A 13,307-nucleotide genomic window follows, 5' to 3' on the forward strand; every position below is an offset into this window, starting at 1 on the left:
TGCTTAACCGCCCGGCCTCCTCGCCGATTCTGACCAGAAACTGGCGCACAGAGCTGGGATCGAACCCGCGCCTCTCTGCGCCAATCTTGGTACTCTGAACTTTAATCAATTATTATTAATATTATATTAAGATGGCAGTTCTCTGCATGTGTTGGTCCATGCAGAGATGAGGGAAGTTGGGGTGAGTCACTTGTCCTGATCACGCACGTTAAAAATGAATTCATATTTGAAAAAAAAGAAGAAATAGCATTTAAATAAATCGATCTGCGAAGTGTTTGTGCGCTGGAAATAAATGATAAGCTTTATGTTGGCTGTCATGTGAGATCGCTGCCGCGCTACAGTGTGGAGCAACTTCCTGATATTTAAACGTACATATTCAGCACTGCTGAACAGAAGATAACATAATATGTTGATGTTATCCTGAATATGTGGATATTCTTGTAATATAATATTCTGTAGGACCTAACGATATAAGGTTACAAGGAGGCCACTATCTAGTATCGTAAGAAATAAAGCTTTGCGATTGCTCTGGCATTCAAATAAAATTTGTAACATCGATAAACCTCTAAAAAAATCTTCATAACTTATAAATCAACACTTAAAGGTACGCATTACACTCGAATTAACCTTAAATTAAACTTCAACCCCCTGAGCATTGTTATAGAAATGCAATAATTTAAATAGAGGTGATCAGAGTGCATTACACCTTATTGTTGCTGGACATGTCAACTGTCAGCTGGACATGTCAGCTGTCAGCTGGACATGTCAGCTGTCAACTGGACATGTCAGCTGTCAGCTGGACATGTCAACTGTCAGCTGGACATGTCAACTGTCAGCTGGACAGGTCAACTGTCAGCTGGACATGTCAACTGTCAGCTGGACATGTCAACTGTCAGCTGGACATGTCAACTGTCAGCTGGACATGTCAACTGTCAGCTGGACATGTCAACTGTCAGCTGGACATGTCAGCTGGACATGTCAGCTGTCAGCTGGACATGTCAACTGTCAGCTGGACAGGTCAACTGTCAGCTGGACATGTCAACTGTCAACTGGACAGGTCAACTGTCAGCTGGACAGGTCAACTGTCAGCTTGACATGTCAACTGTCAACTGGACATGTCAGCTCCACACGTCGTGACCACGTCGAATTATATAGAATTTATAGAATGGAATAGAATTATTATTTAGAATTTGAATAGTTCAAAGTCAGGATTAACTTCCATGCACAACAACATCCGGAACAATAATGTCTGAAATTTCATTTTAAACGCGAAACATCAAAGGTTAAAATCAACTAAAACAACGTGATAAGCTAAATCTGGAATATTTTTCAAAGTAAACACTCTCATGCCGCTGAAGTAATTTCAACAGACAAATTTAACTTATTTGTGCAGAAAACAAATATAAGTAGAACATTAAGTTGAGTAAAGCTTCCTATAATTAAAAGTTTCAACCACCAACACAATCAAGTATCACACTCTCTTTGAACCGAGATATTAACTCGTGATTTTCATGCATTTGATTTCCAGAGAAAATATTCCAATAACATCCACACGTCAGCCAACAATATTCAGCCAAACCGTTATACAAGATCTTCAAACAAAATACAACACGTTATACATGACAATACATTACACATCTTCATCGACAAAACACTGAGAGCGCGAGATTTCCATTAAATACGAGGAAAGTATAAATTGCCATCACATGTACTGTATATTGCAGTAATATACATCAGCAATACAACACACATCAAACACGATATGCTAACACAACGATAAATGATAACGCATCGTTACATATCTCAGGTGATACGCATGGACGTGTTCACGACACGCGTGACATGCATGGACGTGTTCACGACACGCGTGACACGCATGAACGTGTTCACGACACGCATGAACGTGTTCACGACACGCGTGACACGCAGCTGTGCAGCGCACGACACCGCCAAACAAAGAATCAATCATCAATCATCAGAAGAAGGGTTACAAGTTTTTACGACAAAGTGCAGTCAACTTCTTGTTCCAGTTGATGAAACGTGAAGAAAAAAAGATACAAGAAAAGACTTAAGTTAAAATCCACTCAAGTGGACGAGTCAAAGCAACTCAGATACAATTGCCTTCAACCCCTTTGAAAGTTAACCTCATAACGAGTTAAACCCTTTGAGGGTTAAGCTCTAAGCAGGTTTACCCCTTTAAGAAATAACCCTTAAAAGGGTTAACCCTTAACCCTTAAAAGGGTTAACACTTACCCCTTAAAAGGGTTAACAGTTACCCCTTAAAAGGGTTAACACTTACCCCTTAAAAGGGTTAACCACCTAAAGGGTTAAGATTTAAGATTACAAAAAATACAACGACCGTTGGTATTGTCGATACAAGCAACACGCAGCAGGGTACAATATTTGCGAAACAAATGATTGATGATGGTAACATCACTACCAGTTGATGGCATCATCAATATGGAGCAAAGTGACAATCCTGCGGCAAGCTTAACGTCCATGCGCAGTAAATACTCAATATTTTCGTTTTTTTAAAGAAACCGTTACATTACTGATAAGATTTATTATAGCAGCGTTGTTTAGTAAGTGAAGAAATTTGCTGGTAAAAACTAGAGGGAATGGTGGCCACGTTAGGTGTTGTCACAGCAGCACGCTGTGCCTGTGAGCAAACTGATAATAGAACATGTGAACACTGATGTGCTGCACACTGCTGCAGCACATCAGTGACGATGCCAAGAGCACAGCACACTAGACAGGTCGGTCACCGTGAGTGTGTTGTGCTCAATGTGACGAGCAAATCTCTCAGGAACTCAATGCGAAGTTGTGGAGGACCGTGCGAACATGGGTGTGATGTGGACGTAAGAACAACAGCGCCATCGAACATTTATTAGACCTGCAGTCTCACCATCAGTGATATTTGGAGTGTGATGGTGCGTAGCATCACAATGATGACTCATGACATAGCAAAATAGACATGTGGTCTAGCAGCATGAACATGAGGTCTAGCAGCACGAGGTCTGCTCTCACTCGTCTGGTCTAGCAGCACTCGTCAGGTCTAGCAGCACTCGTCAGGTCTAGCAGCACTCGTCAGGTCTAGCAGCACTCGTCAGGTCTAGCAGCACAAGGTCTAGCAGGGTTCAGTGCTCGTACTGGGCGAGGCGGCGCTGGAGGCTCCTGATGGTGGCGTGCGCGGCGTCCAGCTCCTGCTGCAGCTTCCCATGCTGCAAACAACGCACGCATTTAGTTAGGGTAAACTATTGCTATTACTTAATGTTGAATAAAATAATGTACTTAGTGTTAACTATGCAACACTACCCACCTAGCCTCCATGACCCACCTAGCCCCCATGACCCACACACCGGCTCAGGACCACACACGGGCCTCAGGGCCGGTCCACAGGACCACACATACATTACACCACATGTCAACATCCAGGGGCAAGTCTTCACACATTGCCAACACCAGCGCATTTATAATTAACATTGAGCTATCACTTTTAACATCTACAGTAAAGTTCAGTTGTTAGCGCCTCTGCATGATATTACAATGATCGAGAGTTAATATATATTTGTTTTGAGCAGTAATCTTGTTACGGGCCAAACTGCCTCGCCATCTTATTGAAGAAAACGATTTTTGACAACACGTCAAGGATGACATAGGGAAACATTTGTGGTGCGGGATTCGATTAACGCGCACAAGTCCGGCCAAATGATTGTCTACGTTGAAATAAACTCGTAATTTATCGCAACTAGCAAATTAAAAGCATTATATAGCGTTACATTACATATATAAAAACATTATTTAGAGTTACATTACCTACAACATCCAGGGTTTTCTCGAGCTGCCTCGCGCCATTAATAATTAGATCAGGTAATGTAATTAATGTTACAGTTGAGCGATGCGTGTGTAAGGAATCTGAATGAAACCTTACTAGAAATTTAATAAAATATATAACATTGTCGAAGCCACTAACAGCAATACTCTGAGCAACAATCGTCTTACACACTTAATAACTAGATAGATACTTTAGATAACTAGCAACTAGATATATACTTTTTAATACAAACATTAATAAAGGTGAGCGCAAGACAATGAGTTCACAGCAAACATTGCCGTCAGGTTCAAAGAATGTTACGTGCATCCTGCATTAAATGTACGGATTTTGTACCCATGGAAAAATTCGACTTAAAAATGCGAATGTTAGTTTAAAAACCACTTAGCTCCGCAATGAGTCTGAGTCAACCATGTTGGCTCTTCAGGAAAATGTCTTTTAAATAACGTTTATTGCCATTTGATGTTAGAGAACCTACTGAAGGAACACTGCCAGCAACTTGGAGCAATAATGTCGTTATACGGGGCACCGTTATCCGAGAAACGTGACGGTTAATACGGTTAGAATAAACGGTTAGAATATGGCGTCGGGTTTGCAAGTGATGAACTGATGGCAAGAAACCAAAGTTCTTATATTATGAGTCTGCTTAAATCGCAAGTTCATAAGGAGTTTAAAAGCAAAAAAAAAAAAACGCCAAGCAAATTCAGCAATCGTTATTGAAATATCGGTTTTGCGAATTTGCTTGGCGTTTTCTTTGATTTTAAATTCCTCGAAACCAAAGTTCCAACGCTGGTGTACTAACAAGTAGCAATTATTTGTACCAAACAAGCAAATATAAGTTTCAATAGTGCCAAATGGACACATTCAACTTATTTATATATTTCATAAACGTTTAACAACAAACAGAAGAGCTCAACCACACAGAACAACAGCGCCATCGAACATTTATTAGACCTGCAGTCTCACCATCAGTGATATTTGGAGAGCACCAGCTGCGCGGGCATAGAAACATTACTCTTTCGTATGTAAGATAGAAAATATAATATATTTATTTCTGTCACAAAGTTTTTCATACTCTTTCCGGCGGCACCAGCTGCGCGGGTATACAAATATCACTCTTATCATATATCTTATCTTATCTTATCAAAATATCACTCTTTTCTATGTAAAAACTCACGCGGATTTTCTTTATTCCTCTTTTGCAAGCAAAACCAACGCGGATTTAGAAATGGAAAAGATATCCAATAATATCATCCGTTACTTTGATGGAGCTCGATAGAGGTTGTGGATTGCGAACGAGAAAATTGTGTTTTATATCACTTAACTCTTTCGTCTCTAACGGGACATTACAGTAAGTCCCACCTCAGATTTTACGCTCAAAAATACATACAAGGAAATTTAGGTTCAAAGACCTAACGGATCTTCTACATTTGTATATACACCCTATAAAAATTACAGAGTGGAAACCGGCACACGCCACGAGATTTCTAACGCATTTTAATTCACCGGTTGACAACGAATGTAAGTTCAATTTTTCTCTCGGTATATTTGACCCTAACTTTTTTATTCAATATTAATCTCATCAATATTTGGTTTATTATGTGAATAAATCCATACTTCAACGAAGCATAACAAAGAAATGAATGTAGAAGGCTATATATAGTTGTTGAAAAAATATATAAATAATAATGACGACTTGTAGGTGCAGCCAGGATAGCCGTGACCTGAGGGCCGCTGTAGGAGTCACGTGTCCGTTGCTAGCAAGCAATACTACTATAAAATCAAAGTTTCATTCCTTCGACACATTTTTTATACAATTTATTAATATTACGGCGTTTTTATTCCGTTATTATTTATTATTTTGTTATTTCTGTAATAATATAATTTATTTCTGTCATATATATCCTAATAATAAGTATTAATATAATATATTATTAAAATAAAATATAAATTATTATAATATTAATATCAATTAATATAAATAGGTACTAAAAAATTGATGAAGATTCCGACATTGAACTCGATGATTATTAAACATCAGAAAACATTCATTTAGTGGATAGATGAGAAGTACAGGCCGATTAAGAACCTATTATCATTAAATTAGAATTTAGATGAACAAGCAAGACTTAATTATAGTGATGCAGCTTCCGAGTCTCCAGCGCTAGGCGTACAAACAAGAAAATGGAGAAAAACGACGAAATTCAGCATATCGTGAGTTTATTGCACATCCTTAACTAAATCATGTATTTGCTTGTGCTCTTGATGCTTTTTTACATTTCTCGACGATGGTCTTTTCGAAATGATTCAATTCTAGACCAATTCGAAAAAGTATTCAAAAGACGAAGCCTGCTGCTGCGACTGAACATGAAATAAAAGTGATCATTGGAATCAGCAATTATGGGCTATAATAGAGATAATCGGCTCAGACATTATTGATCCTCGTCCCCTGCCTTCGGTGTACTAATTGTTCCACCAGCCAGGCCTCGTGACATTTTCTTGGAAATTCAAGGAAGTTCGCACCTAAACAACAGTGCAAACTGAATGATAATAAGCACGACGAATATTCAATGTGAGACCATATCTTAAGTAACTGAATAAAAGCTTTTCCAAAGTAATAAATCCTCTACAATTTTTATCTGTGGAGGAATCGATAATCAAATCCAATGGAAGAAAATTCAACCTCCCGTGATAGAGAACAACATATAGAACTTGAAATCAGTCACGGTGATTGTTCAGGCCTGCAGAAGCAAGTTTAATAGATTCAACAGCAAATACAACAGCTTTTGAGCCAGGGATCACTGGCAGAGCGGTAAGCCACATGGGTTCTTAATTGGGAGCTACCGATCGCCCGTCGCGGTCTGCATACTGCGCACGACAATAAAATAAAAAATATAACTCAGTACTCACTGCAGTGAGTGACAGAGAGCGCATTTTCTCGTCGACGAAAACTTGAGGTCACGGACAGACGGACGGACAGACAGACGGACATGGCGAGCACAATAGTGCATTTTTTCCATAAATGAGAAAATGCGCTAAAAATGTTTCGTTTCAGGCAAGCAATACAACTAATTCCTGCCGTGAGGCCGGGGTTTCGAACGATAACAGTCGCTAGCTACTAAACCCCATCGTGCCATCGATACAGCTACGATTCCTGCAAGAACATCTACAATCTGCACGTGATGACCACGACTTCGCTACATTTCTGTGCGACCAACATCAACGTTACGGCCGCGCCGGCCGTGATTACATTACGAGACAACCCGGCAAGCAACCAGACGTGTAGTGATCATACAGCCGACCGTGAGATAAGTCAAGTGACTTCGAGAGTACGGCCCAACAGAGCCGTTTTACGGCCACGAGTTGGCAGCAACGTCACTAAAGTGGAAGCCATCACAGCCATTGCGAAGTACGGCTGTTAATAATTCGCCGACCATGCAGAAAGTGAGATTTCAAACGAAGAGGCGAGGCTATAACTGAGCTACTTGGGCAGGCTGGAGCGCCAGAGTCTGTTCACTGCAGAGGTGACGGGTGAGGTCTGTCATTCTGTACACATGGAAAATAACCGGAGTACATGGAATCTAATTTTGAAAGCGAGACCTTCAGGATTCAGACATACAAAAATGAGAGATAGGGGAGACTGCGCAAGATATTCCCAATGCAAAACAGAAAACTGCGAGCGCAGCGGAGATCCGCAGTGCAGCGGCCGCTGGTCTGGCGTTTGGCGACTTTCGTCACATCGTGCGAATTGTCTGCCTTTTAACCCACCTTTTAGCCGCGTTTTGACCCACATTTTAACCCACCTGCTTCCTGCTCTTCTTCACTATAGGCTGCGGCCGTAGCTCGTCCTCTGAGAACTTCCTGGTGCGCGGGTTGAACTTCTCGTCCCTCTGGCAGGTGTGGTCTGTTGGCGGGTGCACGACTTCAGTGTTAGAGGTGACAGAGACAAATACTCTCAGACAATTGAGAGAATTTGTCCAAATCACTCAGAGAAAAAAGAGTGTTTGTCCAAATAATTCAGAGAAAAAAAGAAAAAATGAGTGTTTGTCCACATCACCCAAAAAAGAATGAGAGAATTTATCCATCTAGCGATGCAAGTTTGGCCCGGCAAAAGGCGTATCAGTGCTACGTCCGCTCTCTGCTGGAGCAGGCGGTAAGAAAGTGGGTCAATATTAGTATAATACGATTCATATGTTTTTCTGAGTGACACTTACAGCTTAACAGGGATTAAATGCCTGAATTAAATGGTAGTATTAAGGGGAAAAGGGGAGGGGTGAAAGAAAGGGGGGGAGGAATGCTAAATGGGAGATATGAATGATGATGGGGGTGAGGGGAACGTTTATTGGGGGAGAGGGAGGGGAAAGAGGGAAGGGGCTGAAGTGGAAAAGATTGGGGAATCGCGTTTAATTAATGACTGATGTAAACCCTCCCCCNCACTGACCTCGTGACGACGAGCGGCTGCTGGCCTCCAGGTCCTCGTCAGGGTCTGCTTGAAAAAAAATATAAAGAAAATAAATAAAATAGTGTAATTTGCTCGCTAGTTCAACACTGAGCTATGGAGTTATTATGACTCGATGATGAAGAACAAGTTCAACAGTTAGAAGCTCGTCATGAAGAGTTGATGATTTGGTCTGTGTACACATTCTCAACGTGTCTCTCGTTACCTAACGTGATACGTCAACGGTCTCTCGTTACCTGTCATCATTATACCCGTGCTGTCATTGCCAGCAGCAATGACAGCACAACAGCAGCAGTGTCAGACCGCTGGTCAACTAAATTATTACAAGGATTGATGAAAAATATCGGCAAAATTTCGAAAACCTAAAGAGGAAAGAGGAGCCAATTAACACTCACTCTAAGCAGGGACTCAAATTCTGCTCTCTGCGCCGTGCAAGCTAAATAATTCGCGCTGATGCTCTGCTTTAACCATAATCTAATTAGCACATAATACAGCTCGAATCTAACCCGTTACCCACCAGACATTTAACGTTAAAATAACGTTGATTAAATGTTGTTTGACCGTCATCAAGTCGTAGTCAAAGCTCTTTCAATGTCATCTGCCTGGAAGTAGCTTCCTTTTTCATATCTTTACCAGGAGTTTAAAATAAATAGCATCGCAAATGGTTGAGTCACTGGTAGACATAAGAACAAAGCCTGCAAGACTCACCCCGCAGGCCCTCGTAGAGGTCGGCGAGCAGGTCGTCGTCAGGCTCCGAGTAGTTGGGAGCGCCGCGCCCTCGGCGTCTGCGCGTCCCGGCGGTCGACGCACGAGGCACGTGTTCTTTATTCCTGTTCCTGCTTCGCTGGGATCCTGCAGGTACTGCCGGGTCCTTGGGCTGGCCGGGGACTTGCAGGGTCTCGCTAATTTCTGACGAAGTCTTCTTGTCAGGACGACACTCGAGGGAAGCGCGGCTGTCGTCGAAGTCGATGCTGTGAGCTGCGGGGGCTTTAGGTGCCGCAGTCCCGCCCCCCGTGTCAGGTTGCGTAGTAGTGGCAGGGTGGCAATCCTGCGAGTGGTGGCAGTCCTGCGAGTGGTGGCAGTCCTGCGAGTGGTCGCTGTAGCTCGAGAAGGGGGAGGACTTGACGAAGGACTCTGGGGAGGAAGCGGAGGATGCACAGGGAAACGAATTCTGGACGGGAATGATCGGGCCGACGCTGGCTTTGATGTCGCAATTAGAAGAGAGGAGCACGGCGGGGTCCAGAGACCTCAGGTCCTCAGGAGAGCTCGAGTGACGCAGACTGAAGAAGTCTCCAGCATCGGATGCGTTGTTTGAATCATTGAATAAAAGTGGGGACTTGGAGTCCTGAAAAGCGTGGTCGGTCTGTGGGGCGAAATTAGTGGAAACTGATAGCAGGGGAGGAGGGCTGCATGTTGGGGAGTTGAGAAGGACTGGGCAGGTGGATGGGGTGTTGGCTGATGTGGCGTCGAAGTATTGTGACAAGAGACTATCGCTGCTAGTTATATCGCGGCTAGTAACATCACTGTTATCATTGGGGCTGAGTTTATGTGGTGTTGTGACGGTCTTCGTATTGAACGGATCCTCCAATGGCGCGTTGCTCTCGTTCAGAAAGTCCTCGAGGTCCACGAACTCGAGCTGCAGCGAGAAGAGTTACAAGCGATTAACAGAGCTCGCCAATTGCTCCGGGGCCATACTTTCAAAACTCGCTAAGTGAACGTGAGTACTTACGCTCTATTTTCTTGTCTATGATTTGGTGGATTTTGCTTGAAAGGCCGTCAATGATTGGCTGATGAACTTATGATCTCTTAACTTTTTTTGAAAGTACGGGCCCCGGACATCATGAGTTCTTTAAGAATCGCTGCTTTATCAACCTGTTCATGATAGTTAGACTCTCTTAGTGCTCATGCATGATCTGCGACATACCCACTATATAAATGAGTAAATGTAGCCTGAGAAAATATCTTAGCACATCTAGGGAATGAAGTTTTCTTTTGCTGTTAAAAATAATTATTATGTAATGTTTGTTTTTAGATGATGTGTCAATTCTTCTCACACTTGATTGTCAGGCTGAGGTCAAGGCATACTTTGTGTGTTTGCTGTTATGATAATTTATTATTTTGCTATAATTATTCACAAATATTTGATAAAGATTAGGAATTATTCACAAATATTTGATGAAGATAAAGCAATAAAGAGCTGACTGACCGCCACCCTGAGGTCGGGGTCGTAGGGCAGGGTTCTGTCCCAGAGGTTGGAGCCCAGCAGCGTCACGGCGCTGGGGGGACCAAGCTCCCCCTCCTTGCCCCCCTGTGCGCCCCCCATCACGTGGGGGTCCTCCGGTGGGGGCGGGGGAACAGCGTACCGGTCTGCGGGGGAAGAGGGGGGCGTTATGGAGGAGGGGGCGTTATGGGTCGTCACTAGAGGCGTGACTTTGTGCTGATGTCCAGCGCATGGTTCATAACATATATAGAAGCTATATAGTTAGGAGGTAAATTAAAAACTTACTGAATGAATTACTTATTAATAATTAATTACTGAATGAATTACTTATGTAATGAATTTTATTGAAGATTAAGGTGCAGCGGTTGAGAAGGTTAGGAATGTAGAGCCGAAGGATTTAGAGGTTTCGAGATCATGTCACCGAGATTGTTTAGATAGAAAGATGGCGAGCTTATCGCTAGGGAAATTCTATCAGTCGAGCAATATGGCTTACTTCGAGGCTTAGTCTGGCCGTAGCTTTATAGGCAAAAAATGAAGGCAAAATAAAGAACAAAAATAGAAAACAAGTTTATTTGGATTACTTTTTATACTAAAAATTTGCATATGCGCATGAAGTCGCATCACAGCAGCAGTGACAGCACAACAGCAGCAGTGACAGCACAACAGCAGCAGTGACAGCACAACAGCAGCAGTGACAGCACGACAGCAGCAGTGACAACTGGCAATAATTATTTATATATTGAACACTTTATATAAGTCATAAAACATGTCCATCTTTACGAGGCAATCCAGCAAGAAGAAACACGTTGCCGAGCTTCCATGAAGTACATATATACCTGCAGACAAGAAATGGATAGTAGTGTAGTTAGGCAGAAGTTCTTCATTTATACAGGTTTCATTGAAGACCATTCATTCGGTAATCTGCTTTTTGAACTCCAAGCTCCAGCTAGAAATTTCGTTCGGCTTATCGAAAAAAACAATAAGAAAATTGTAAATAAAAAGTACGCTCTGGTCTTCAATGAAACCTGTATAAACAAGAAATGGAATGCACCATTTCATGAGAAATCAACATTTTTATCTGAAATAAAGTAATGTCTGTTAACTGGAAGCTGGATCTTCTTCTTAGCTGTGCCTCGCGTGAACGGGAGCGCGTGATGCTACATTCAGCAGCTTGTGCTCTTCTTTTTACTCAATAAACCCTTCTGATATTCAACTTTTAAATTACAAAGTAACTTAAAGTAAGTTTATACTACGACTTAAGTTATGAGCACTTGTATGAGCACATTGCAAGCACTCGTAAGCAGTTGTAAGCCCATAAGCTTACAATTGCTTTATATTCAATATATTATTTTGTCACCAACTTGAATTATTAATTACGCAACAAACTGCATGATAGCGTGAGAGAAGCAAAATTTTAAAGTACAATAAATATAAAATAAAAAAACAACACAACAATACCGATGTCATACACGCGTACTTTCATGGAGTCTAATTTTGCAAACATAATAGAGAGTTTCTTTAATATATCATAACTTCTGTCAGTCGTTCAATGTAATTAGTTGAATCTGGTGCTATGAGATCACAATATACTGATTCTAGAGCTAGAATATTGAAATATTAATGACTAACGTTCATCTATAGACTGTTCTATTGACACGATACGCCTATATTAATCATTTATTGTTATATACCATGCTGACTTTGATGATTATGGTGCAATAATATGATTATCTTCACAATTATACGAGTATTTCTATGATAAGCTCATCTTAATGCTTCCAGTGTAATATGTTAATCATAATCAGTATGTATAGCATCATATAACACGTCAAGAAAAGAAGACATAAAACTGAACTGGTAGTTATATTTTGCACCTAATTTTAGTACTTCAATTTTAATTTAGAGTACAGGTAGATTGTATTAATATTATTATTCATACTATTTTAATTAATATTAATAATATAATATATTATTAAAATATTGATTCAGATTACAGGTAAACGGCGCGGACCAGGGGGCCACTGCGCGGCATGACGTGGACAACACAACTAGTATTTGTATGAGTGTCTATTAGAATGCATTTTAGTAGTAGCAGAGAAACATTCATCTTTCTCTCATATAGTCATGCAAATTTTGGTGCAAAATGCCTGATTTTTACTTTTTTTTTTACAGTAGCTGAGACAGTCGCATCAGATCCTCGAGAATGACAGAACAATGCAGCGACATGATCGAGGTTATGTAAAACATGGCATGTTTATGTCTGAAGAGTTAAACATGTGGAGTGCCACGTGGCTTAAGAAGTGACATGTGGAGTGCCACGTGGCTTAAGAAGTGACACACGTGGAGTGCCACGTGGCTTAAGAAGTGACACGTGGAGTGCCACGTGGCTTAAGAAGTGACACACGTAGAGTGCCATGTGGCTTAAGAAGTGACATGTGGAGTGCCACGTGGCTTAAGAAGTGACATGTGGAGTGCCACTTGGCTTAAGAAGTGACACATGTGGAGTGCCACTTGGCTTAAGAAGTGACACACGTGGAGTGCCACGTGTCTTAAGAAGTGACACACGTGGAGTGCCACGTGGCTTAAGAAGTGACACACGTGGAGTGCCACGTGGCTTAAGAAGTGACACATGTGGAGTGCCACGTGGCTTAAGAAGTGACACATGTGGAGTGCCACGTGGCTTAAGAAGTGACACACGTGGAGTGCCACGTGGCTTAAGAAGTGACACATGTGGAGTGCCACGTGGCTTAAGAAGTGACACATGTGGAGTGCCACGTGGCTTAAGAAGTGACACA

General features: G+C 41.7%; 1 protein-coding gene across 1 annotated transcript in view; it reads right to left on the reverse strand.

Annotated features, from left to right (window-relative positions):
* Positions 1-3,137: 3,137 nt before the first annotated feature.
* The window catches only part of LOC108673710, a 13,408-nt gene continuing 3,238 nt past the window's right edge, over positions 3,138-13,307 (reverse strand). Inside the window, exons 2-7 of the mRNA XM_018161579.2 lie at positions 10,498-10,658; positions 9,000-9,927; positions 8,274-8,318; positions 7,636-7,736; positions 4,908-4,925; positions 3,138-3,221 (exon numbers count right to left, since the gene is read on the reverse strand). Of these exons, the coding sequence (XP_018017068.2) occupies positions 3,138-3,221; positions 4,908-4,925; positions 7,636-7,736; positions 8,274-8,318; positions 9,000-9,927; positions 10,498-10,658 (1,337 nt within the window). The remainder of the gene's footprint in view (positions 3,222-4,907; positions 4,926-7,635; positions 7,737-8,273; positions 8,319-8,999; positions 9,928-10,497; positions 10,659-13,307) is intronic.

This window comes from Hyalella azteca, unplaced genomic scaffold (assembly GCF_000764305.2).
Source record: "Hyalella azteca isolate HAZT.00-mixed unplaced genomic scaffold, Hazt_2.0.2 contig10301, whole genome shotgun sequence".
NCBI classification, from domain to species: Eukaryota; Metazoa; Arthropoda; class Malacostraca; order Amphipoda; family Hyalellidae; genus Hyalella; species Hyalella azteca.